This window comes from Dryobates pubescens, chromosome 27 (genome assembly GCF_014839835.1).
Source record: "Dryobates pubescens isolate bDryPub1 chromosome 27, bDryPub1.pri, whole genome shotgun sequence".
Taxonomy (NCBI): Eukaryota; Metazoa; Chordata; class Aves; order Piciformes; family Picidae; genus Dryobates; species Dryobates pubescens.
In genome coordinates, this window is record NC_071638.1 from 15,338,432 (window position 1) to 15,364,531 (window position 26,100).

The following is a 26,100-nucleotide window of genomic DNA, read 5'->3' on the forward strand; positions in this document are numbered from 1 at the left end:
GGAATGCATCCAAATGGGTCTTGAAAGTCTCTAGAGAAAGAGACTCCACAACCTCTTTGGGGAGCCTGTTCCAGTGCTCTGTGACCCTCACAGTGAAGAAGTTCCTCCTCATGTTGAGGTGGAACCTCCTGTGCTGTAGTTTATAGGCATTGCCTCTATCTGTTAAGGCCAGTAACATTTATGCTTGCTTTGAAACATGCTTCTCAAAAAGATCACTGCTCTGGTTGGGACAAATGAAAGGATATAAAATCTAGCATGGTCAAAGTGTGCTCCACTGGTCAGTACTCGGAATTGTTTCAGAAGAAATGTAGCAAGTTTGGATTTGTCTTTTTGCAGCTCCTAGCTGTTAGTTCTTGTTGTATCTTCTCAGTCATATTTAAAAATTGTGTAATGTGCTTTATTTTTTCATTCATTGATAGTTCTTTTCTGTTTCAAACAGTCCCTCTCTTGAACTGTTATTAAAACTCAGCAAGACAAAAGTCTTTGTCATCATAAGGCTTGTTACTGATGCTCAATTCATTATGAATTTCTGTATTCAGGCTGGGTTTGGACATTTAAATTCTGACTATCAGAACTGCTCATTGAAGATGTGGAGAGTGAAATCTTGATTTTACTGCAAAGAGCTAGATTTTTGCCATTAGATAGCTCTGGGTATTATGTGTAGGTTTTATTTATAGTGCCAGTGGCTAAATGAAAAATTATATGGGTTTCAGGCTTAATAAATAAAATACTGAGAGACCAAATCTGTCAGTGAGCAGAAGAAAATGAGAGAGCATAGATCACCAAGCCTGCATCAACATTGTCCCAGATGAAGTTACTAAATTTGAATAGAGATGTATTGAAAGTTACAGGAGGGTACATTTCATGGTTTAAGACTTTAGAAGTGCAAATCACACTCTTTTGTTACAGAGTCTGATGGGTAAGGTTATCTGAAGATAAGCAAGAAATGTGAAATCAAAAACAACTGAGAAGAGTTGTGTTTCTGGAAAATGTTCAAGGTCCAGGCAAATAAGTCCAATCCCTTAATGTACAGGAGGTTCCTAGATGCCTGGTAGCCTCATAATTAGTGCTACTGGCAGTATATAGGCAGAAAGCCTCTTTCTGTTTACCTGGACTGATGTGTAAAATCCTTATGCTTCCAGAGAGTAAAGCCACCGTGGGAGCACCTTCTGTCCAAAGCTGTGGAAACAAACCTACTCTATTTATCCTTGGTGTTACTGCATCAAGAGCAATTTACAGATGTTTTGTGCAAAGAAAGAAGAAAGATGTTAAATTCAGCCATAGCTCACTTCTGCAGAAAAGGGGTGGAGGTGGGGGGGTGCAGGGAAGCATGCTTCATATTAGTAATACTAATGGCATCAATAATAATGTCTGGTTAAACAGTATTAAAACAGATTAAGATACTAAGATCAACTGAGGTGATTCTGCCACTTTGCTCTGGTGAGACCTCACCTGAAGTACTGTGTCCAGATCTGGAGCTCTCAATACAGGAAGGATATGGACCTGATGGAGTGGGTCCAGAGGAGGGTCCTGAAAATGATCAGGGGGCTGGAGCACCTCTGCTATGAGGACAGGCTGAGGAAGCTGGGGGTGTTCAGCCTGCAGAAAAAGAAGGCTCTGGAGAGACCTAATAGCAGTCTTCCAGTACCTGAAAGGGGCCTACAAGAAAGATGGAGAGAGACTGTTTCCAAAGGCCTGCAGTGATGGGACGAGGGGCAAGAAGTGTGGATTTAGATTGGATGTTAGGAGCAAGTTCTGCACCATGAGGGTTGGGCAACACAGGAATAGATTACCCAAGAAGGTGGTTGTGTCCCCATCCCTGGAGATACTCAAAGTGAGGCTCAACAGGGCTCTGGGCAACCTGATCTAGTTAAGGATGCCCCTGCTTATTGCAGAGGGGTTTGGTCTAGATGACCTTTGGAGGCCCCTTCCAACGCAGACGTTCTGTGATTTACAATATAGGTAAAAGAATTGCAGGCTGTTCAGTATTTTTATATGGTGCTATTTTTATCTCTATGATTTTAGTGCTCTTTTCCTGTACAGAAGTAGACTCCTTTTGTTTCTCTCTGTCTAGGCATTGCTGTATATTATTAAGTAACAAGACCTTATTTTATTTTGTGGGATGCTTGCCTCATTCAATGCACAGAGCAGTTTGTGTGCAGTGCATGAGCAGCTACTAAGTTTCCAGCTTTTTTTCGAATGTTGTGTGTGACAGATGTATTAATTTCCTCATGGCTTTCCTCATTCCAGCGTTTGAGTGTTTAGGAAGTAAGCTTTTATGCCGAGACTGTGAGAGGAGGAGGTGATACTTCTCAGGTTTTGTAGAACTAGGACACATTGAAGTGAAAATCAGAAAGGCTCACTAGTTTTTAGCTCAGGTTGATCTCCTATGGATGCTTTTTTGATAATACTTACTGGAAGTTAAACACCTTTTGATCTCACTTTCAGTTCTGGACGAGCCATTTCTCAAATTAAGAATCCAAGGTCTCCAAGGTTCCACCAGAGCATAAACTTATATCAGTTACTGAGAAAACCACAGAATTTCAGGCGCTTGCCTGTTACCTTGTCAGGTCCCTCTGTTAGTAGAAGGTTGAAGAAAACTCTTTTTGGGTTTCATATTAAGTTGTCTTACTGATGAGGTGTTTTCTTCTCCGTTTATTCCACTTTGTTTACTGCCATCCTTCACCTTCAGGACACGTGGGAAGACTTTCTCTTGCACTCTTTTTTCTAAATTCTACTTTATTTTTTTAATTATTTTGTCAGGGCTGCTGAGCTGTAAAAGGTCTTGCTGCTCTTGAAAAATACATGTGATTTTGTGTTAAATAAATTAGACTGTACTGCACAGCAAGCTCGCAAGGGAAGACTTCAATATTAAACTTTCTAGTTGCTGTCTCTTAAGCGTTGGATTTCAACCTTATTCTCTCTGGATTTTACTTTTGTGCTTTATGTGTGTGGGTTTTTAAACGTTTGAGTCCTCTTGCCCTTTGGACAGATGTTTAAAAAAGGGGGAAAAAAACCCAGAAATACTTTATTTACTTTAGTCAGGAATGGAAGTGCAGAATTTATTTTCTCAACTAAACTGTCCCAAGAATATATCTTTCATGTGGAGCTCTTGGAGTTGAGTTTCAACATTTTCTGAGTCTGATTTTGAAAACACATGTGCTACTTTTTCTTAGGAGCTTTTCTGGCTATTCTAATAACAGTCATTTGGCAGTTTAAGAACACACAAAAATTACACTTGCATTACACTTGAAATGTGTAAGGGTATTGAGAAACTCCTGACATTCAGCAAATGTTTTTTGATGCCTTCAGTGTATCAAAAAACTGGATAAAGGCAAAAGTGCTTAGAAATCATGAAGAGTGTGCTCAGAATACTAACTGGTCTGCGTTTTGCTTGTGTTAGCAAAGACTCGTGCTGCTGACCTACTGGTGAATCCCCTGGACCCAAGAAATGCAGATAAAATTAGAGTTAAAATTGCTGACCTGGGGAATGCTTGCTGGGTGGTAAGTGTAACATCATTTCAGCTATTTAGCCTTCGCTATTGAGAATTAATCTTTGTATTGTTATTTTTTTTGCCCATTAATGTGGTTCTTTCTATTGTAGCATAAACACTTCACAGAAGACATCCAGACAAGACAATATAGATCCATAGAGGTTTTAATAGGAGCAGGTTACAGTACACCTGCTGATATCTGGAGTACAGCATGTATGGTAAGAGCAATACCATGTGTATTTTACAAGAATAAACCTCCTAAAACCAGTTGCCTTTTCTGATAAGGAAACCTGATGGGGATGGTTCTGACATTTTGACATGCAGACGTCATCATAGATTACGTCATAGCTACTGATCACTTCCCCCCTTTATTTCAGTTTCTTAAGAATTCTGATCAAAAGGAAGTATTTTTGAGAACATTTCTAATTTTCATTTGATGCATTTTAAAATTGCAGTCAAAACCATGCAAGTTTGGAGGGGAATATTTATTTATATATCTAGATATATAGAGATACATATTTTAAATGTCACAGTGTAGAAACAGTAATGTGTTTTCTTCCCATCTTCAAAATCTGTGCAGCTCTTTGCTGTGTTTTCCATTCCTTTTTCCTGAGTAAACCAGAAAAATGGTCAAATATTTCAAATGCTTGTCAAGTGCAGTGAAAACATTCATTAGATTCTATTTACAAATAACAGCTTTAGGTTCTAAAGTTTGAAGAGAAGGAATTGGTTAGTAAATTACGTGGTAATATTCTGTGGAATTAGTTTCAACATATAGTAAACCCAAAATTACAGATGTTAAAATAAGTTCAAAGAATACAAAAAGTAAAAAATTTAAATTACTCAGTTTCCTGTAGCACTTACTTTTTTTGTAATATCTCCTTGAGGACAAATATGCTACATCTCCACCACCTCCCCAGGCAGCCCATTCCAATGGCCAATCACTCCTTTTGTGAAGAACTTCTTCCTAACATCCAGCCTAAACCTCTCCTGGTGCAGCTTGAGACTGTGTCCTCTTGTACTGTTGGTGGTTGCTTGGGAGAAGAGACCAACCTCCCTTTAGATAGTTGTAGAGAGCAATAAGGTCTCCTCTGAGCCTCTTCTTGTCCAGGCTAAGCAACCCCAGCTCCCTCAGCCTCTCCTCACAGGGCTGTGCTCAAGGCCTCTCCCCAGCCTTGTTGCCCTTCTCTGGACACCTTCAAGTGTCTCGATGTCCTTCTTAAACTGAGGGGCCCAGAACTGGACACAGGACTCAAGGTGTGGCCTAACCAATGCAGAGTCCAGGGGCACAATGACCTCCCTGCTCCTGCTGGCCACACTATTCCTAATACAGGCCAGGATGCCATTGGCCCTCTTGGTCACCTGGGCACACTGCTGGCTCATGTTTAGGCAGCTGTCAATCAGCACCCCCAGGTCCCTCTCTGTTTGGCAGCTCTCAGCCACTCTGACCCCAGCCTGTAGCTCTGCATGGGGTTGCCGTGGCCAAAGTGCAGCACCTGGCACTGGGACTTGTTAAATGCCATGCCATTGGACTCTGCCCATCTGTCCAATTGGTCGAGGTCCCTCTGCACAGACTTTTTGTTCCTTTTACCTCATACTTTTTAAATCTCTGTTGAACTTAGTATCTTTTTATGTTGCTGAATACCCTGTATTTGTCTTCCTTTAACATTTTACCTATCCCCTGCTGATTTTATATACAATGTTGAAGCTTATAAACCCACATGTAAAGGGCTTGTTTTTAAAGAAAGGGGGATACTTAATAGCAATATCACACTTAGGAAATAGAGTACTTTTACAATATTTGGGGTTGTCCAGCATCTTGTATTTTAATTATTTTCTGTTATATAAAGATTAGTGCTTTCTTCATGTGAGTTCTTGCTCAAAGTCCGGGGAAAAAAAACCAAACCAACAACCCCAACCAAACAACCTCCCTCCCCCCCCTCCCCCCCTCCCCAGCAAACCCTCCCCCCCCCCAAATAAACCCACCAAAACCAAAGCAAACACAAAACCTTAAAAATTAAAAGCATGTGTGCCACTAGGGATATCTTAGTTCAGATTCACAGTTATTTATAAAATGTCTGTATTTGACTGAGAAAATTATATTTCTGCTTTTTATTATATAAGATGCAAAGATGGTTAAATGTTTGAGGCAAAACCACTGGGATTCAGGCTTCTGCCACAAGTTTGGTTTTCCCCCCTTTAAAAAATGCTGTAGAAGTTTTATAACCTCACAGTACTGACGAATGATTGTTGAGCTCAGCTGTCATCGTTGTACAGTCCTGTAAAAAACAGGCATCAGTCTCTCAAGATCACCCCAAAAATTCAGTGTTTCTAAACGCCTGCAGATCTGCTTTCCTATGTGGTTGAGAAAATGGGTCAGAGATCTTCATCCTGTATTACATGGAAAAAACAGCTCTGAGGTAGGGCTTGCCTTGAAGACCTTAGCAGCTCTTTCTGCACAGGACTTGTAACAGATTAACAGCCAGGGAAAAAATTCCTGATGTCAGAAATACAGACTCCCAATTGATTTATTTAGGCTATCTTTGGAAATGATGATCTGATTCTCTGCAATCCCTGAAGTAGCCAATTGTGAAGTACTGAAGTGTTTTAATGCCGTTGTAGGTCCCATTTGGTTCCTCAAGTTTGTACTCCTTGTACCAAGATTTGGGTCTAGTTGTTTCTTTCGATGTTATGTCAGTGAATAAGTAGCATAGCAAGCCAGCTGCCTGTGAACTGAAACTTCTCATCTTAAATTATTTGGCATGGTCTGGTTCTTATACCTCAAACCTCCTCAGATCAGATTTAAAGGGTGAGAGCAAGTGGCTTTAATACCAGTCCTCTGCTCAGGTCATCTGAATCTCAGAGTCTTTAAGGAGAAGGAGTGGGGGGGGAAATCCCCAACAGAACATCAACAATGAAAAAACAGGGCTGAAAAGAGGAGGATGAGTATCTTTGGAGGCTGGTCATCAGTGCATGCATGATGTGCTCTGAAGCTAATGAAAGAACTTAGATGCCACTGGGCTTTTCTGGACTACCGCAGAATTGTTGGCTTGTTCTGGGCTTAGCAAAGAATGCACCAAAGTGTAAGGTTTATATTTTTTCCCCTCCAGACTGGCTGTTGCTGTCATTTGCCAGTCATTTATGGGTTTGTCTAAGGAAATTGCACAGGGCCCTTTCTTTTAACAGTGTGGCTGTTTAAGTGGGATACTCAGCTGTGCTCATGGAATGCTAGACACTGGAAATCTCTCTCCACATTTATTAAATTCTAGAAAGCTCTGTTCCCTATTTTAATTCTGCCAGCAGGGAGGTACATCTCATTTTCATACACACAGACACACACACACAAAAAGGACTAATTCAGAGCCAGCAGTGCCTTTGACAGAACCAAAACCACCCTTAATCATTTCATTTTATCAAGCTGAATGTCTGTATTTGCAGTACTGAGAGGGTTGTTTTCTGTGGAGCAGAAACTGGTCAGGCACTGCATGATTTAGCACTTCCTTAATCTCAAAACCCATGGAACACAGTCCTCCACTGCTGCTGCCAAGAAGTCCTGGCAAGATAACGAGTGAGTACTGGCAGAGGGCATCCCTGGGTATTGCTCCTGGAAATGACTGGAAGCACCATGATTCCACTGCTTTTCCTTGTTCATGCTCTTTGTATTGGAGACAAAAAAGGCACCTGGAATGATGAGTCTTATCAGCTGACTTCTGTTGTTCATTATGTACAGTCTTGTTTGCTCTGCAGGGAGGAGATGACTATATCAAAAGAGTAGGACAGTAACAAGGCTGTTTCTAACCCTTACCTGAGGTGGCTTTGGTGCTGAGCTGTGATTCCTGAAATATTTCTGCATATTATAAGAAATAGCAAATAGCTCATAGCTGCAGATTGGCAGACATAGAATCATACTTGGTGGTTGTCTACCCAAAGAGAATCCAAAAGATGGGGGTGAGAGGGAGAAGGCAAACAGCTTTCAAAATGAAGGAGATGCTACTACAATACCAGTAAGCTTAGAGGGGTGGGTTTTATTAGGAGTATGTCTGTTTGTGTGAGAGAACTCAGGGGAACAGAATGAAGAATGAGCAGATTATAGTAACTTACAATGCTCATTCTGCACCTCCCTCTTGGCAGAATTAACACTTACCTATACCTAAGTGTTTGTAGTTCCATCCCTGATTTACTACTTTGCATGGTGTCCTCTAGCGTGGGCTGGAGAACTATCTGCCCTTACCTACTCTTCCTGTGTTGTAAGTGAGGGGAAATGATAATATCTCCATGGGATCATGAGTATCCATGTGTTAGTATGCATGGGTGGCACATACCCAAGGTGTGATGACAAGCCTCAGTCTGCACAAAAGCAGCATTTTGAGAAAAAAAAGAAAAATAAAAGATCTGCTTAAGAGAAGAACTTCAAGTCACTGTGCACATATTTTACAGTAGGCTGATACAGTACAGCATGCTGTTACTAATCACTTTACACCCTTTTTGAAGGTGGTGGGTGGACAATCTGAAATACTTTAAATTATTTTCCAAAGAAAATGACTTTCCAAAGCAACCACTCAGTAGGTACATGAATCCAAGATCAGGACACAGCAAATTATAGAAACCTGTTTCCTCTTCAAGCATCCTGTGCATGTCTGTGTTCTGTAGATGTGGCCTTTCTCACCACACGCTAACCATGCAAAATGCTTTTTATAATCCACACATTGCTTGGCTCTTCAGAAGGAAATGTCCATGGGAGAACAAACTGTCTGCTGGCAAGTATAGCTCAAAATGACTTTTGTTCTTCTTCCCATGCTCCCAGTTACCTGTGGAACAATATTCTTAAAATTAAGCCCATTTTTAAAGCAGTTACAATCTTCTCATTCACCGCTCTTCATTTCATCTGATGCAGAGAAACTCAGGCGAAGTGCTGGATCTCATCTGTCAGAATAATAATTTTGGCCTATAGCTCATTGTCCTTTTTCAGCTGGGGCTTTGTAACAGAAATTTAGAGAGGCTAATGCAGTCCAAGTGAATTGTTCTTCCAGTCATCTCCCAGACAGCTTTCCCTAGGCATGCATCCATTTTCAGTCACCAGATTGAGTACACAGCTGTCACACAATGAAAATGTAGCTATTTCCAACTGTGTGATTAGGCATGGATCCATAATACATGGTCGTGGTGCCAACAGCTTTGTGGTAGGTTCCTATAGAATCACACGACAGGAAAGGAATCATAGCCTCTGCAGAGCCTACAAAAGCAGCTGTGTGACCATTTATATGAAAAGTTCTCCATCTGCAGATGGAGAAAAGCAGTCTAGACTGTTTTTCTGCAGTAACCTTCAGAAAGTGGGAAGTAGCAGTTGCCAATGCAGTCAGTACGGATGGATGATTGCCTTCGGCTTTCGTGCCATATGTTGAGCGTGCTGTAACACATTTGTTACCTCCATAGAATCATTAAAACACTGATTTATGGTGAGGTAAATGTCAACATTAAGTGAGAGAGATTATGGTATTTCAAAGTCAGAGCTTATGTCAAGCTGGTTTTTACAAATGATTGCATTCAAAGTAAGTAAATACGGTTCATCTGTATTTGTGGCAGCATAGGAGTCATAGGCACTTTTAGGTTGAAAGACATCTCTGGTGGCCTGCCTCCTGCTTGAACCAGGGTTAATGTCAAGATGAAGTTACTCAGAGCCTTGTGCAGCTGAGGGATACATTTCTGTCAGATTGGCATTGCCACTGGGCAGCCTGTCTCAGTGTTCAGCCAGTCTCAGTGAAGAACTTTTTTCCTCAAGTGTGGTTAGAATGTCTGGTCTTGCTGCTTATGTCTGTTCTCTGTCCTTTCCTTGGGAAGTCTCTATCCTGCTTTATTGCTGCCTTTCAGGTAGTGGAGTGCTGCAGTTAAATCCCCTCTTCTGCCTTGCTTCAGCCTGAACAAACACAACCCCCTTAGCCTCTCCTGCACCCTCTGCTTAGTCCACTAACATCTTGGAGGTACTCCCTGATCATTCTTCAGTTTAAATACCTGCTTATATATGAAGTCCTTCAGCTATATATTTGTTTTTTTTTGGTAAGCTGTAAAATGAAAATTGTCAAAGCTTAGGGTAGAACAAGAAAAAGGTGAGTGACTGTTCATTAGTGACTTCATAGGATCTACAGAAATACCAGCAAGGGTCATTATTGCTTTCTTGGCTCCTCTGTGCGATGGCAATGAACTATTCTGGCTGTAACCCACTTGGATAGCTCTGCAGTTCAAAGCTTGCAAATGCCAAGTTCCCATAAACAGGTGATTTAACAAGTCCAGGGTATGAATTGGAACAGAAAAGTGTGTTTTCAGGAGACAAATGCTTTGTAGTAAACACTAATGGAGTGAAATCCCTTCCTAGAACTGTGCCATGGAGTTCCAGCTGGTCTTTGGAATTCTTCTGTGGATTGGATGTTTTCCCTGGTCTTGGAGGTGGAGAATAGTTTGAGGTTTCAGCCACCTGGAAAAGAATTAAAATCCTGTGGCTGCTTGGGCGTTTGGCGATCCAGAGCAGAAAGAGAATAGTTTAGCCAATGAAGGCAGCTGAACCCATGTTTGCACACAAGTATGGGCTTTCATGGTTATCTCAGCCTTTTGCAGCTTTTAATAGGCATTACACCCCCGTGAGAAACTCAGTTTTGTCCTGCCCTAACACAGGGTTAGCATCCCATGGAAGCTTAAGAGGCATCCGGTAAGCTCACCCTGCTTACTAATTTCAAGTAATTAATTACAGTTTAAAATAGATACTTTTTTTAAAATTCTGACTTTTTCTCAGTCCCAGACATGCTGCCTGACAGGTAATTAGCCTTCAGACACAGGTGTAGTTTTGTTAAAAATAGAGAAGTGCCCCTTTCTCAGCTTCCTTGGCTTACACGTATTCAACATGATCAGCAGACAGCACCCAAGTATGTAAAACCGTGTTTAACATCACCTCACACCGACGCCCTCCTCGCACACCCTGTGCCCATCTGTTCAGATGGAGGCCATTTGCTGCCTCCCACCACCGAGGACTGGTGCTGGGTATTACACCACCACCAAAATACTCCCTGGTCAGCCAGTGGAGCCCCAGGGATTGCTGGGGGGGTGCTGCAGTCACACGACCCTCATCCATCTCCTCCGTTCATCCTGGCTGAGTGGGCAGAAGTGCCTGGGGTCTGGAACTGACAGGGTGTGCTTGGGCATGGGCGTGAAGCTCTCTTACCAGCCCCCAGGTAAGTTGCCTCTTGCCAGTCTCAGATCAAGTTGTAGGCATTGAGCTTTGACTGTTAATTCCCTCTAGGCTGTGAGGTAGTTGTGATGTTTTGCTGGCATCTTGATATGAAGAACATAGTTTCTGAAATGCCCATAAGTGTGTCTGTTGTGTTGTAGGCTTTTGAGCTAGCAACTGGAGATTATTTGTTTGAACCACACTCCGGTGAAGACTATTCCAGAGATGAAGGTATGAATCTTTTAGGATGCTAGCTTCTAGGTATTTTCACACTCCTTTAATTTTCAGTGAGGTTGTGTATTTGAACTGTTCATACATGGTTGTTTTCAGAATATAAATACAATTTTTTTCTTTTTAGTTTTAAGTTCCATCACTAGCAGTGGGTGGGCAAAAACTCCCTTCTGCAGATATTCACCTACCTAACAACTGCCTGAAGGAATTAAACTGCCCTTCCTGTAAGATTGCATATGTGTGGAAACCTGACTGAGAATAACAACTTTTTAGTTTAGAAAAGAAACTTTATGAATTGGAACTGTATCGTATTTTTCTCTTGCTAAGAGTGACACTGGAATAGTGTGTACATTGTGGATTTTATTTCAATGAGGCAATTACTAATTTTATTTATGTTTTATTTTTAAATCAGAATTAACTCCTGCTTCCATCTGTATATCTGTCCATTTTCATGCTTGTTTGCTTGTAAATACACTTTGCAGTGGTAATGTGGGCATCATTCCTTGTTCTAAATGCTGCTAATGATGCCAGAGCTCTGCTGACCCCGGAAACCTCTGCATGGATTTGCTGCAAACGTTGATTTAAAAACTATTTCTGATTTTTTACTAATTCCAGTTTCTTTCCTCTTCTTTTTTATCCCGTCCTTTCCCTGACCCTTCCACTCCCGTATCCTTTTTTTCTCTCCCTCATAGACCATATAGCACACATCATAGAGCTGCTAGGCAATATCCCAAGGCACTTTGCTCTATCTGGAAAATATTCTCGGGAATTCTTCAATCGCAGAGGTAGTACCTCTTCTTTTTGAAAGGTGCCGTGATGCAGACAGAAGTGGAATTGCTGTTACTGGTTGTAGCATGTCCCACTGAGGAGCATTTCCTGAAATCACACAGCAAAATCTATTTTTGAGAAACAAAATACACAGGAATTACCTGACAATTTGTTTCCTCAGCTAAATGTTCTGGAAAACAACTATTGGTACCTTTCCAATAACACAGCAAAACTTGTTTGTGGCAGCTGATACTCAGATGTTGCTTTGAGAAGAGAGTTTTGCTGAAAGCATCTTTCCAAACCAGCCAATGTGCAGTGTGCACCTGCCCTTTCCCCCCGCCCCCCACCAGGATCAATCTATTTCTGTCTGTACCAGGCCGGTGTTAGTGTGTGCATGCAATGTACTGATTAAACTGTTGTATGTTTCTGTTTTGCTGGCAATGTTCTCCAATGCAGACCACATAGCATTGATCATTGAACTGCTGGGAAAAATCCCTCGAAAATACGCTATGTTGGGGAAATATTCCAAGGAGTTTTTCACCAAAAAAGGTAACGGTATTTCTGCAACACTAATTTAAAAGCCTAATGCTATCCCAAAGGAGAGTCTGTTCATTTATGGGTACTGAAGAAATAGAGCCATTTAAATGGAACCCTGTTACACAAGAAGAACTTGGGTGTAAACTTGGCTTGCTGAGATAAGCCACGATTTTCAGTATTCAGTACTTCGTTTAAAATTCATTTTGGCATGGACTTAACGGAGTGTGGATATTCAGAAGTGTCTGTGTGAACCTGTTGTCCAGTGTCTGTGTAAGTGTAAGGAATCCAGTGATGCAGTTTGTAACGTGATGGAAAATCATCTCTCGGCTACTCTGGATCGCATATAGTGTCCAGCATATGCTACTGATAGGGAATAATGCAGATGGGAAGGGAATAGCTGGGCAATGGGCACACAACTGCATGCAGTCAGTCCTCACACTGATAAGCTCCCTAAAGAAAGAATGCCGGAAAGGTGGCTCAGTGACACAGTGATGAAAGCTGCTTTGTGACACGCCCAGCTACTGAAATGGCCAAGTACCACAGCCATAGGCAATGACTTGGTTGTGTTTGGTGCTGTACCAATGTGCAGCTCCACCCCCTAAGATGAAAGCCCTTGTCCATTGCCACAAGAAAGTAACCAACCTGAGCAAATGCACTGGGCCTTACAGTTCTTGTAGGTTGCCTTGGCTCAGGCTGCTCCTTAAGACATGTGAGGGAAGTGATGGTGCTTCAAAGTGGGGTTTTCTTGACCCCTCCATGTACAAGACAGTACTGTGTTGTATCAAGGGACAGGGTGTATCAGGAGCATCCTGTTATGCAGTGGGGCAACATGGGGATGTTGACTGCAGCTGGCAAGAGTGGCTTCCTGCTGAGGAGCACTGTGGCTTCTCTCTTGAAAGTGGCCCCACATGCTCATCAGCAGGACCAGTGCTGGCCAGCGACCAGCTGCAGTGGGCACCTGGAGTGCTAGGGAGGCTGCGGTGGCAGCACTGTGCTGTAAGAGGTTGGGGTCACAATGCAGGAGATGATCCAGGGATTCATCTCCCCTGTTCTGTGTGGATGTCTGTGGTGCAGCAGGGACCTTGGTGTGCTGTTGTGGGAAGAATCAGAGCCTTATGTCTACCTGTCTCAGATGCAGTGGATTGAACATGGTGCACACAGGGGCAAGAGTGGTTGGTGGTGAAGGACATACAGTGACTGCCATTTGGGGCAGTCTAAAGTGTCTGGGGCTCTTTAGTGTAGGAGTTTACAAAACTGTCAGTGGGTAAGCTGAAAACAGCTGCTGTTCTCCAGCACATGCTGTGAGAGCTGGGGGACACCCGAAGTGGAACTCAAAGGTGGCTTTAAAACAAGCACTTTCCTCTTCAGCAGGCACTGAGCCGCAGGAGCCAGAGAGGCTCAAAACCAGTCTCTTGTTGACTGTGATGAATGAACTCAGGGTTGACAGGTCTGTAAATGTATAAAGCAGTGAAAGAGCTGGGCAGGAGGCACCTCCTGATGGGGACTGCAGCTGCTACACTTAGGGCAGGGCCTGTACAAGGTCCCTCTGCCTGCCCTCCCTGCCCCTTCCTTTGCCACTGTCAGAGGCAGGTAGACCCCCTTCAGCTTGATTCCCCTTAAAGCATTTCTCATGTTTCTAGTTTTCCCTTTACACCACGCATGTTGGCATTTTCTAATGGTGTCCGACACCCTGAAATGCTCCAAGAGTTACCCAATAACCAGTGTGGCACATGGGAGGGGGCAGTTCATGGAATTCCCATGAGGAGTAGAGCTTCATGTGATTCCATGAGCATCTTGCACTGAAAAGTGTTGCTGTTGTCCTCCAGGACCTGAAACTTCAGTGACATTCCTCAGAGGCACAGCATCTGCTGCGGCTCATGGCTCTGGGTGGGATTTAAGCACTTAAAAACCCTTGGTTTACCCACCACACATAGTGTCAGTGGTGCAGGTGTGCTGTGGAGGCTTAAGGAGACTAAATCCCACCCATTTTACTGAAAACAGTCTCAAATGCAGGTTCAGGCTGCATTTTCAGATCACACCAGTCTCAGGAAAACAGAAATGCTTTGTGGAAGAAAAAGAGGTGGTGGTTTTCCTGCTCGCTTATTTGAGATATTTTTTTCCATTAGATTGGGCAGCAGATCCCCTTTGCCTTTGGCCTGGCCACCTCTGCTGTGCCCCCATGAGGCACTTGGTGTGATGGGCTGGCAGGGAACGAGAGGCTTCAGAGTTGGCCAGGAAACCACTGCACTTCGTACTACCTACCTGCTTGTGGCCTGAGCACTTGAGATGAAAGGACATGCAGCGTACAGACCTGAGGCTCTTCCAGAAATCACACACTGCAGTGTAAAGCTGCACCTAGAAATCTCATTGCAGGCTCCTGTTTTGTAACATCAGCCTTGGGCGAAAATCAAGAGATCACGATCTGGGTGTTGTTCCTGTCTATAAACGAGTTCAGTCTCTGTGTGGAGCTTTAAACATTTGAGTTGTTCTGCTGAATTCACAGGCACAAAAGGAAAGGTGTCACTGAGTTTACAGGATTGAGTTCCCTCTTCCCAGGAACTGCCTGAAGTTGGTGATACTCAAATAAGAGGGTGCATTGAAAAAAGGAAAAGCATTTTCAAGTTGTTTCTTAGGCACAGTAACAAAAATGGTCACAGTTTTAATGGGGTCCCATCTTGGTTGAGCCCAGTAACAACTCCAGAGTCCTCTTCTCCGTTACCTTCACGCTGTTTGTAAAAATGATTAATAGGTTTTGGAACTAAAACCCTTTTGTTTTTCTTCCCTAGAGCATAGTTCCTTTTTTTCTTCTGGTATTTGATAGCCCCATCTCCTTTTAAGTTAAGGCTATGCAAGATGTGGGCTGGGTACTGGCTTTGCTCACTGAAGTTGTGTCAAGGAATCATAGAGTGTTTTAAGTTGGAAAGTACCTTTAAAGGTCATGTAGTCCACCCCCCTGCAGTTAATAGGGACACAGAATCATAGGCTGGATGTTAGAAAAAAGTTCTATACAGAAAGAGTGATTGCCCATTGGAACGGGCTGCCTGGGGAGGTGGTGGAGTCACCATCACTGGAGGTGTTCAGGAGAAGACTTGACGGGGTGCTTGGTGCCATGGGTTAGTTGTTTGGGCGGTGTTGGATTGGTTGATGGGTTGGACGCGATGATCTTGAAGGTCTCTTCCAACCTGGTTTATTCTATGTATTCTATGTATTCTATAGAATACACTGGGTTGGAAGGGTCCTCAAGAGGTCACCTAGTCCCCAAACCCCTTAATAAACAGGGACGTGCCCCCCTAGATCAGGTCACTCAGCTCTGACCTTAAATATTTCCAGAGATGGGGCATCTACCACCTCTCTGGGCAACCTGTTCATGTTCCATCACCCTCATTGTAAAAAAAAAGGTCATCCTTAATACCTAGTCTAAATCTCCCCTCTTTAGGTTTAAAACCATCACTCCTTGTCCTGTCACATTAGGCCCTGCAAAAATAGACTGTTCCCATCTTTCTTCTAGGCCCCCTTTAAGTACTGAAAGACTTCATTGTAATAAAGTCTCCCTGGAGCCTTCTCCAGGCACTGCTGCTTGTTTAGCATTGTGGAAGGGGAGGACAGAGCCCTCTTCCACATCCCTCACTTCCATCTACTGTACCATGGGGCCTCACCAGCAGTTCTTGCATGAGTTCTGACAAGCATGCCCTCAACGTAGAATCATAGAGTCGCAGAATTGTCAGGGTTGGAAGGGACCTCAAGGATCATCCAGTTCCAACCCCCCTGCCATGGACAGGGACACCTCACATTAGATCAGGTTGCTCAGAGCCACATCCAGTCTGGCCTTAAAAACCTCCAGGCATGGGGCTTTTACCACCTCCTTGGGCAAGCTGTTCTGGTGTCTCACCACCCTCACGGTGAAGAATTTCTTCCTAACATCCAATCTGAATCTTCCTGTTCTAGCTTTGTTCCATTTCCCCTAGTTCTATCATTACCGGACACCTTAAAAAGTCCCTCACCAGCTTTATTGTAGCTCCCTTCAGATACTGGAAGGCCACAATAAGCTGTCCTCAGAGCCTTCTCTTCTCCAAACTGAACAGCTCCAACTCCTTCTGTCTTCATAGGAGAGGCGCTCCAGCCCTCTGATCATCCCCATGGCATAGTAGCAGATTGTACCCCGCTGCTGCTTCCTCAGTCCTTCGTATCCTCTCATTTCTGCTGTTTGATAACCGACCCTCTCTTGCCTGGTGACACATCTTAAATTTGTCTTTGACAGATTTCATAGACTGGCTCTGTGTTTCCTTATTGCAGTCAGCAGAGAATGCTTTAAATAGCATCTCCCACCCCACAGGTCCTTCAGAAATTTCATTAGCAATTTCCACCTGACTTTAACATTCCTTTGTTCAGAAGATCTCTCTCACTAGATAGTTTGCCACCTGTTCTTAGTCATCACCGATAAACACTTTGGAAACCTATGTGAGTTTTCAGCAGTTAAACTTCAGAGTTACACAATGGTTTTAAAAGGCTGAGAATGAGCCTGGAATGAAGGCACTGCTCTGAGGTGTGCTGTCCGTTCTGTACCTGCAGACCTGGGACAGTGTGGGCCTAAAGCAGAGCCTCTGCTGGTTTGACTTGCGGGTACTGGTGCGGCAAGCCTGTGCTGTAAATGTACAAAGTTCTGCTCTCATTGTGCTCTATCTCAGCACCCCTCCTACCCTGTGAGCTGGGAAAGGGACAGCTGTGGGCAGTACATCTTACTCTGCATTACCAGCTGGAGTCTTCTCTTTCTCTTGCAACTGATCAACAATTCACACAGCCTCTCTTCTGGGGTCTCTGTGATAGCACCTGGAAAGCTGCTTTTTTCAAGTGTAGCACCCTGCTGAGAAGGTCCTGCTGTGGCCTGAGGTAGCAGGAGCCTGTTCTGCTGGGCATGGGACGCTTAATCCATTAATATCATTCAGATGCTCATGAAGAGATTAGTCATCTTCTGCCCTGGAAGTTCTGGATCCACAGAGAAGTGCAGAAACTCAGACCTGTGAGCTGACATCTGATGGCAATTTATGGGCAACAAATATGAACAGAGACAACAAATCAGGTTGCCAAACCAGTTCACCCTGTGTGCCCCCCATATCAGATGGCATAGTGTGCTCATGAAGCTATGGGCGAGTCATGTTTACCTTCCAGAACTGGCTGAGAAATTACCATCTTCATCAGCAGTGCAGAGGACATTGCAGTCTCTGCAGGGGTCTCTGAGGTGTGGAAACTGTCTGGCTCAGATGTATGCCTGGAAAGTGGGGAGATGGCAGCCAGAAGAGTCAGTCTCTGCCATCATGTGAGATACCCTGTAGGTAGACCTGAATTGCTGGTTTGAGTGGCAGAAGAGTTGTAGTCTCGTTCATTAGTTTTGGTCTGAAACACATTGCCAAGTTGGCCAAATTTTGATGGACGTCAAATCCTGCAGCTGCTGCCACCACTTGTGTTGGTGGTTGATTGAAGGAGATGTTGGCAGCAGCAGGTCCTTCCTTCTCAGGAAGGATTCAAAGTGTGACCTGGGGACATTGGCCTGGGAGATGGTGGTGGTGTGCTTGGTTCAGTATGGGAGGAGTCGCTGCTCCCTGCTGGCAAATGCCACAATTTCCACCTTAGGATTGGAGCAGTTTCTATAAAATTTGGGGGTTTTGGCCCATGGTATCCTTTGTTCACAGCGTGAGCTGGTGCCTGAGCGAGTCAGTCCTTTGTGTGCAGGAAGCAGAATGAAGACAGCAGGAAAAATTAGAACTGGTGCTGGAGTGGAGTCCAGGTGAAACACACAGCTTGCCGTAGGAATGATTTCTTGGGTTTGACATTGGACTTACTTGTAACTCTTTGGTGACCTCAAGCTTGCCATGTGCTGCCCTTCCTAACAGTTCTCAGCCTTGTCAAGGTGCTGTGAATGCAGAGTGGGAGAAAAACCCCAAACGGGTTAGACACCGATGCGGGTAGAGAGGTATTTTCCTAATGCCAGTAATACTTCTGTTTGCAGGAGAGCTCCGACATATTACCAAGCTGAAACCTTGGAGTCTTTTTGATGTGCTTGTGGAGAAGTATGGTTGGCCTCATGAAGATGCTGCACAGTTTACAGATTTCCTGATCCCCATGCTAGAAATGGTCCCAGAGAAACGTGCTTCAGCTGGAGAATGCCTCAGGCATCCATGGCTGAATTCTTAGCAGAATCTCCCAGCCGTACAAAAAAGCCAGCGACTACTTCCCAGTGCATCGGACCTAAACGGTGACTGTCACAAATTCTTTAGCAGGATCACACGTGAGCTGGCTTCAATCCTCTCAGACCTTTGTTTTGCTTGAGGTACTGTTTGACATTTTGCTTTTTGTGCACTGTGTTCTTGGGGAAGGGTAGTCATTCTTTTTGTCTTCAGCAAGTAGTTTACTCACCCACTTTCTTTACTGTGTCTTTTAAGCATTGTTTCTTGTGTTGTGTGGCATTCAGATGTCAGATTTTTGAACAAAGGAAACCTACCCCCCTGTGTTTTGGCAAGTTTTGTAACTATTTATGAGAAGAAAAAAAAAATAAAATATTTTACCTGATGCATATTATATAATTTACAAGTGTAAGAAATTTATGGAGTCAGAACTGAGTTATGGTGAGGAACTGTACCATTTTTCTCTTCTGGCAAAGGGATGTCACTCCTGTACTATAGTGTATGTAAATGCACCTGTAAATGTTTATTGCCATTTCAGTATGGGACTGGGGACTCAATTTCAGAGTAAAAGCGACTTAAGTTTTAGAGAGCTTTATAGCAAATCAATTGCATGTAGTGGACTTAAAACTGCTTTAAGGAATTGTGTAAACTTTCTACTCTGCAGCAGTTCCCGTTCATTGGATTTTAAACACAGTGGCTCTGGTTTACAGGACTTCATTCCCCCAAACGGCACTTTAAAGGAAGGCTAGACTTCTTTCTAATAAAGTATGCATTAACGTTAGCATTCCCTTTCAGAACTTTTGCCTATTTTAAGTGCTTTTAAGAAAAGAAAAAAATAGCAATTTCCCTTACGACGTGATAGTGGAGACATGGTACCATATGGTGTTGCCTTTTTATAAGCACTCTAAGTTGTACTATACAATAAGAGAAAAAAAAAAGTTGAGCATGAGAACCACCCTCTGTAGAATTGCCGATCGCTTACACACGTGTGCTTGGCACCAGTTAAGGAAGGAGAGCGCTGCAAATCTTTCCCGTGCAGTGGGTGCAGTGATGCAAGAAGGATGGATCGTGCTCATTCCATTCATAGCTTTACATGTTTCTAAAACAAATTGCACTAAGCTTTATTCTTTCCCATTACTAGGCAGACGATTACCTGTTGTAAGTTGCACGCAGCAATTAGGTGTTTCCTAGGAAAATAAAAAGCAAGCTGCATAGGACGAAGCTCATAGGCAATACACATTGTAGAATGTACAGTACAGAGGTGTGTTTGGGCCTCTTCTAGAAGTCAGTGGGATGAATGTAAGCTTAACTTCTGATCTTCATGTAACTACGGTGCCACTTTTTTTTTCCTTGACTTTGTCTATATGAAATTTATTCACATGCCTTTGCAATAACTAGATTGTGAGAAGATAGCCCCATGCTGTAACAATAACCAGTTGTTTGAGGTGCTTGCAGTTGTCTAATTAAAGTGTTTTGTTTTTTCAGACAGTGTGCTGGTCATTGGAATCTTTGCTAGCCCTGACTCCTGGTCTGGTGGTGGGGGGTGGGAGCTGGTTTATCCAGGACAAAGTAAAAAGCAGCTTTCCGTAATTGTAAAATACGTCAGCGGGTGTACATCCGAGCATCCTGAAGAGTAACGTGGCACCAGGGGCGCTGTGGCAGTGGTTGCTATGTGAAACACGATAAAACTGAACAAGAATGTTTCCTACCCAGTGTTTAACTACTCTTAAGAAAGCCAATGATGACCCCATCCCCAAGAGGCTGGTGCAGCCACTCCTCCAAAAAGAAGCTGCAAAGCCACCACAGAGTGGGGGACACATGCAGCAGTCAGGAGAAACTTGTGTCCACATGCTGAGGCCCCCGCCAGCAGCTGGGTTTCAGGACTGCACGTCCTCACCCTCCACACCCCGAGTGCTTCACGCTGCAACTGCTACATGGACCACGCTGGTGGAAGAAGACAGTGGCACAGCAGACTCCAGAGCTACAGGTAAAAATTACATTCAGCTTCTCACCTGGCCTAGCCCCTGGTAGGCTGTAGTTGCTGCAACTAATCAGAAGCCTCAATCCATGAATATACTAGCGCTTGAATGCCATGCCAGCTGAAATACACTGTAACCACACACTATCTCTGCCCTCTGCTTGGCCCATGGCAATACTGCAGAACTTAAGGACCATGTGTAGTACTGGTCCGGGTCTGCCATCCAGCGCATCAGCTCCTTGTTCTGTGCCAAGAGCTCACCATGTGCAGCACGTATTTTTTTATCTGAGATGATGTGAGGACCTGCTGCACAGGAGAACGGAAGGGGTCTCAGGATGAGAGCTCAACAGTGGGCTACAGAAGGTGATCCAGGTGTTTCCCAAGATCAGTACCTGAGTAGATCTAAGAGTGGGATGGATTTTTTGCTGCTATTGATGGCCTAATCATACAATTAGTAAGGTGGTAAAAGTCCTCTAAATGCATTAAGTCCATCTTCTCCTACTTCATGCTAGTATGCAATCTCATGTATTCTGTAGACCATGTGCTTTGCACAGGCAGGAGTCGTTCAGAAAGTATTCCTAGTGTGTTATTTTTACTGTAGTTTTAATTTTTTTTTAATAATTAGAGGAAAAAAAAATTTTTAAAAAATCCCAAATTCTTTTCTCCATGTGGCACTGCCTCCTTTTCTCAGTAAGCAGAAACAGCCACGTCACATCACATCCCCTTTCAGGTTTTCTTCTCTGATTCAGGGCTGGAGTCATCAAGCACAGTCCTGTTAGGTGGGCAGAATTCAGAGTAATCACTGCTGAAAAGGTTATGGGATAACTCTGCACCTGCTCACGTGCAAGACCACCACCTGTGCTGCTACTGTTGAGCAGCTCCTTTTAAAAAGAAAGGAATGCCTGCCGTAGAGTGCAGCTGAGTGCCCCTTTGAGCACCGCTCACCCAGCTCTCTTCGGTGAGATTCTCCCTGCAGTGATGACAAAGCTGCATTACAAATAGCAACACTTGTTTTTAAACTTCCTCCTGAGTGGCAGTCTCAGTCCCCACAGTCTGCACCAACAGCAGACCTGCAGGTCCACTGGAAGAGACCAGGAACAATGTCCAGGGTGCAGCCGATTCTGTGAACTGTAACTGAGGTCACATAGCAGCATTAGAGCAGTGGTGCCGGTGTGTACAAGCCTTTGTGCAGCGCACTGCTGCATGCTCCTTCACCAGTCAGTAATTGACACCAGAGCCTGCTCTTCTCAGAACAGTTTTTCCCCTACTTCTAGAATGAGGAGAAGAAATAAGCCTCCCTCCTTCCACACCTGCCTGTGCTACAGTGGTAAACCCACCCCTGGGACCTGTGGAGAAGGGAACAGCCCCTCAGGGCACTGCCCTGAAGACATACCACCCTTTCAGGACAAGTAGTTAAAACTGACATAACTGTGATTTATTAACATGAATTAAAATGCCCAACCAGTGCTGCAATGTGACAGTATATTAAAAAAAATAAAATAAATCATATCCTGTACTACTTTCACAAAGATCACACTTTTTTTTTGTGTTGTGTTTTTTTTGTTTGTTTGTTTTTTGCAAAAGAGACTTATATACAATACTATATCAAATGAAGGGAAGTTAAGCAATTGTACAAGCAAAAGAAATACAGTATTTACAGTACTCCAAACATTAGAAACAGTCTATACATTAAATTACAAGTTCTGCAAATAACTGATGAAACAAAAAGCCATGTCCACACCAAAACTATAAAAATTTGTATTGCATCGTTTTCTATCTCTATGCACACAAAGGATTGCTGACAGAAGAAAATACAGGAGGGGGGGAAAAAAAAGTTAGTGCCATCACATCGCCTGCGTACTTATTTAATTACATATGTATAAAAGTAATATAGAAAACATTCACTAAATGAATTTAACTGCAACGATAAAGTTTTAAAGGTTATGCAGCATCAAACCTACTGCCAGAAAAAAAAACCCTGAAAAACCAAAACCAAAAAAGAGCTGGAATGTTCACTTACAAAGTAAAAGCAAATACCCAATACCGGCTGAACAGCACGTTTTCAGGATTTTTTTTAAATAAAAACGGAAGGAATACGATGAAAGAGCACTGGTGTCTGCTTTTATACAAAGTATCATGTACAAGCTTTAAAAAGTACCTTCAACAGGTACATATGAAATATACAGTTTATATTACACAACATTTTAAAAATGTTTAGGATTAGAGGGGTCTGTTTTAATGCCACCCTGAACCATGGTAGTTGTTCTGAAAACTGGGTGGCACCTGTGCTCTGTGAATCGGGATCTGTCCGGGCACCGGTGAGGCCTGCTGTGGCCCCTGCACTCCGTGGGGCAAGGTGACAGAGCCAGGGTGAGGGCAGAACCCTGAAGCTGTGGGTGTCGTGATACTGTTTGGTCCTTGAGGTTGAATGTGAGGACCCTGACCAGGGAGTGGGCAATGAGGTCCTGTTCCAGCAGGCTGATGTTGAGGTCCAGGTCCTAGCGTTGTGTGATGTGGGGCTTGTGAGGAGTAAGAGGAAACGCTCGTGTGAGCGTTCGAAGGAAAATGGGGGGGCCCTTGGTGAGAGGGGTGATGCAACCCTTGTGCCGATGCAGGGTGATGCCCCGAGCTGATGACATTGGAAGGTGGGGGCGGAGGGGGGGGAGGTGCAGAGTTTACAACATGCTGGTGTTGTGCTTGCAAACCTTGGTGTCCAGCGGAAGGATGGGGCGGTTGGTGGTGGGGGAGAGGACCTGGCGGTGGAGGCGGTGGTGGCAAATGGTGACCAGCAGCTTGAGAATGAATGTGTGATCCAGGAGCTACTGCCACAGCGTGAACTGGACCAACGACGTGTGCTACAGAGTGCTGCTGATGAGTACTTTGCTGCTGTACGAGGTGAGGCCCTGGAGCAGGTGGTGGAGGAGGAGGAGGAGGAGCAGCAGCAGATGCTGATGCTTGGTGATGAATACTAGGGTTCTGAGATGGCAAAAAATGCCCTGCAGTTACGTGGTGCCCCGGCACACTTTGCTGACCCGCAGTGCTAGAAAGCGATTGATTTGGTCCAGATGAAAACACAGTCTGTTGGGGTATGCTGCCCTTCAACTGACTGTAACTCTGAAAGTTTCCAGAGGGTTGCTGGTTTTGATAGTAAGGAGAAGAAGGGGGTGGGGGGGGTGGGGGAGGTGGTGCATTGCTGTTCAAATTTTGTTGGTTAAACTGGCTGTAAGAAGCCGAAGATTGTCCTGAAGCTGGCTGAGTGAACAGGGGTCCGCTAGCCTGCTGCTGATTACTTGGCTGAAGGGTTGGTGCTGCCGGATAAAAGTTCCTATGCGTTTCCCTCTGGGGCGTTCCAACTTGAGGTGACTGTGGGTGATGAGGTCTGTATGGAGATCCCAACTGCTGTGAGTGAGGCTTTGGTGAATGGTATCCATGCTGCACAGGTGCGTGAGGGGTGGAGGACTTGGGAGGATTTTCCACATGAGGTGAAGGGGGGCAATGCAGCTTCAAAGGTGCAGAAGGCAACTTCTGTGAATGTGAAAGTTGCTCAGCAGAACCGCGCAGATGTGGCTGAGACTGATGATTTTTTGAAAGTGCTTGAACATTGTTTGTTGGCTGTTTTTGTTGCAGCTCAGACTTTGGAGGTTTCACACACTCAGCCTCAGGTGCGTTAGCTGCAGCTTCCCAGTGCAAATCTGGTTTTGTGGGTGTTTTCCCAAGGGACTGCGTTGAAACTCCAGGACTCGGTGAAGAGGGCTGGAATGAAAAGAAGTAATTTGGTGCAAAGCAGTCAACTACACATGCATTAGAACAAGAACAATGTCTCGGGGATTTCTCCTGATGGGAAAAAAGAAGTGTTGAGGCACAGGATATGTATTTGGTGTAAGAAAACCAGCAACAATAGAAAGCTTAGCAACTGTCTCAACCATTCTTCAAAACCAGAAAGTGTATTTTGAAGTACTAACAGAAATAGGACCTGTCAGGTCAAAATGAGAGTCTGTTCCTTGTTCATGTTGTAGATTTCTCAGTCTGAAGAAAATCACTGCAGACAAGACCACTTAACAAAATGCCACTTTCAGCGTGATTCAGCATTTTAAAATTGGCATGGTTCAAGCAGGCAGACTGAACAACACAACCTGAATTACTTTCAATTAATACTGCTCAACATCTTTCTCCTCATTGGTGCCAAACCCTGACATGGCAAGAGGAAAGTCCTGCTAAGGTACAAGGTACGTAAATCACGTTTATTACTGTCAGTTCTGACCCCGTGGAACTGCAGTGACACGCAAGTAAAACTTCTGCCATGCCTACAGATGGCAAGAGCATACAAAAACATCTACAGCTACTGAAAGAACAGAAAATAAATTGACTTTTTTCGGTGTGCATGAACCTACACAAATCTCTTTACATGTGTACCTGTGTTAAATTATGGCACAGACAGATGAACATTGCGTAAGGTAAATCAGTGATGTGTGTACATACTCGTATGGATATTCTACACCACACACGTGCCTGCATGTCCTGTCCATTACCTTGCTTGCTTTTGATGGGCTTTTACACGTCCTTTGTGAAACATCTGGGGATGGACATTCAGAAGTAGGCTCTGGATTTTCAGTATCAGGCTCTACAGAAACAAAGCAGAGGTAATGGTAGAAGTGGGAAAAATCTAGTCTTATGCTTAGCAGTCTTTGCAAATGTGACTTTAAAAGAGCTATCAAAATTGTTTTAAGAGACTATTCATTATGTCAACTATCATACAAGGTCATCTGCTTACTGACCTTCCATAAATTCAGTCAAAGAAGGGCCCTTAAGCTGCAACTGGGAAATGAGATTTGAATGAGATGAAGGTGGAGACTGAACATGAGACGGTGAGCATGGGCTACAAGGTAATTCTCCCCCTACAGATGAAGCAGACCCAAACATATTATTAGAATGACTCCACATTACCACGGGGGGACTGGTGTGATTGATCTATCTTCAACATGATAAATCAACTCACCACTGTCCTTGTCTTTCCTATGATCACTGAGAAGTAAAGCTCTCTGGTAACTTCGTTCTCTCACTTGTTCCACAGAGGTTGATGCAGTCCTGGAAGACAGCAGGACATTGTCAATGTAAGAGGATGTACTTCCACAGACCTGACACAGGACAATGTACATGCAGAAATACTAGGTCAGAGAAAGTTTATGGTGTTGACTGCATGTATGAGCCAAATAACTGGTTGTACATAAGGAATGCGATTGTTAAGTATTTTGTATCAATTTCTCCCACTTTAAATACACCAATTTCCTGCAAGCTCATTACATTACAAGAACTGACAATTCTTCTTAATATGGAAATAACATCTGTGTATCTGGGTTTTTTCTTTTCTGAACAGTTGAAAAAACAGAAACTACTCATAGAAAGAAAAAACAAAGTTACAGGTACTGCTTCATATTCACATCTGGAGAAAACTGCTTCTTCCAAAGCTGGAACCAGTCTTCCTAAGATTTTACTCTGTAATAGTGGATCCATAGTTGTAAATACTTCACAACCACTACTACTATCCTTTCAAGTTTCTACATTTGACTTGCCAGATAGTGGGTATAAAATGACAGTCCTATTTTCTCTTGTATAATCAATTACATCTGATAATCACAACTCAATCAAGAAAAGACAGCACTGCACAAAAAAAGTTCCTTCAGGCAAGCAGGTGCAGCA

General features: G+C 43.6%; 2 protein-coding genes across 5 annotated transcripts in view; one reads left to right on the forward strand and one right to left on the reverse strand.

Moving 5' to 3' along the window:
* SRPK2 (SRSF protein kinase 2) overlaps positions 1–19,395 on the forward strand; it is a 145,440-nt gene extending 126,045 nt beyond the window's left edge. For 2 of the 4 annotated variants that reach the window (XM_054173937.1, XM_054173938.1), the window contains 6 exons: positions 3,404–3,504; positions 3,605–3,712; positions 10,872–10,941; positions 11,634–11,726; positions 12,166–12,258; positions 18,251–19,395. In XM_054173937.1, the coding sequence (XP_054029912.1) occupies positions 3,404–3,504; positions 3,605–3,712; positions 10,872–10,941; positions 11,634–11,726; positions 12,166–12,258; positions 18,251–18,435 (650 nt within the window). In that variant the 3' untranslated portion in view covers positions 18,436–19,395. The remainder of the gene's footprint in view (positions 1–3,403; positions 3,505–3,604; positions 3,713–10,871; positions 10,942–11,633; positions 11,727–12,165; positions 12,259–18,250) is intronic. The other 2 variants (XM_054173939.1, XM_054173940.1) reach the window with 2 other exon arrangements.
* A 3,063-nt stretch (positions 19,396–22,458) lies between these two features.
* The window catches only part of KMT2E (lysine methyltransferase 2E (inactive)), a 61,751-nt gene continuing 58,109 nt past the window's right edge, over positions 22,459–26,100 (reverse strand). Inside the window, 4 exon segments of the mRNA XM_054173925.1 lie at positions 22,459–24,156; positions 24,933–25,024; positions 25,179–25,298; positions 25,400–25,488. Coding sequence (XP_054029900.1) covers positions 22,639–24,156; positions 24,933–25,024; positions 25,179–25,298; positions 25,400–25,488 — 1,819 coding nt within the window. The 3' untranslated portion in view covers positions 22,459–22,638.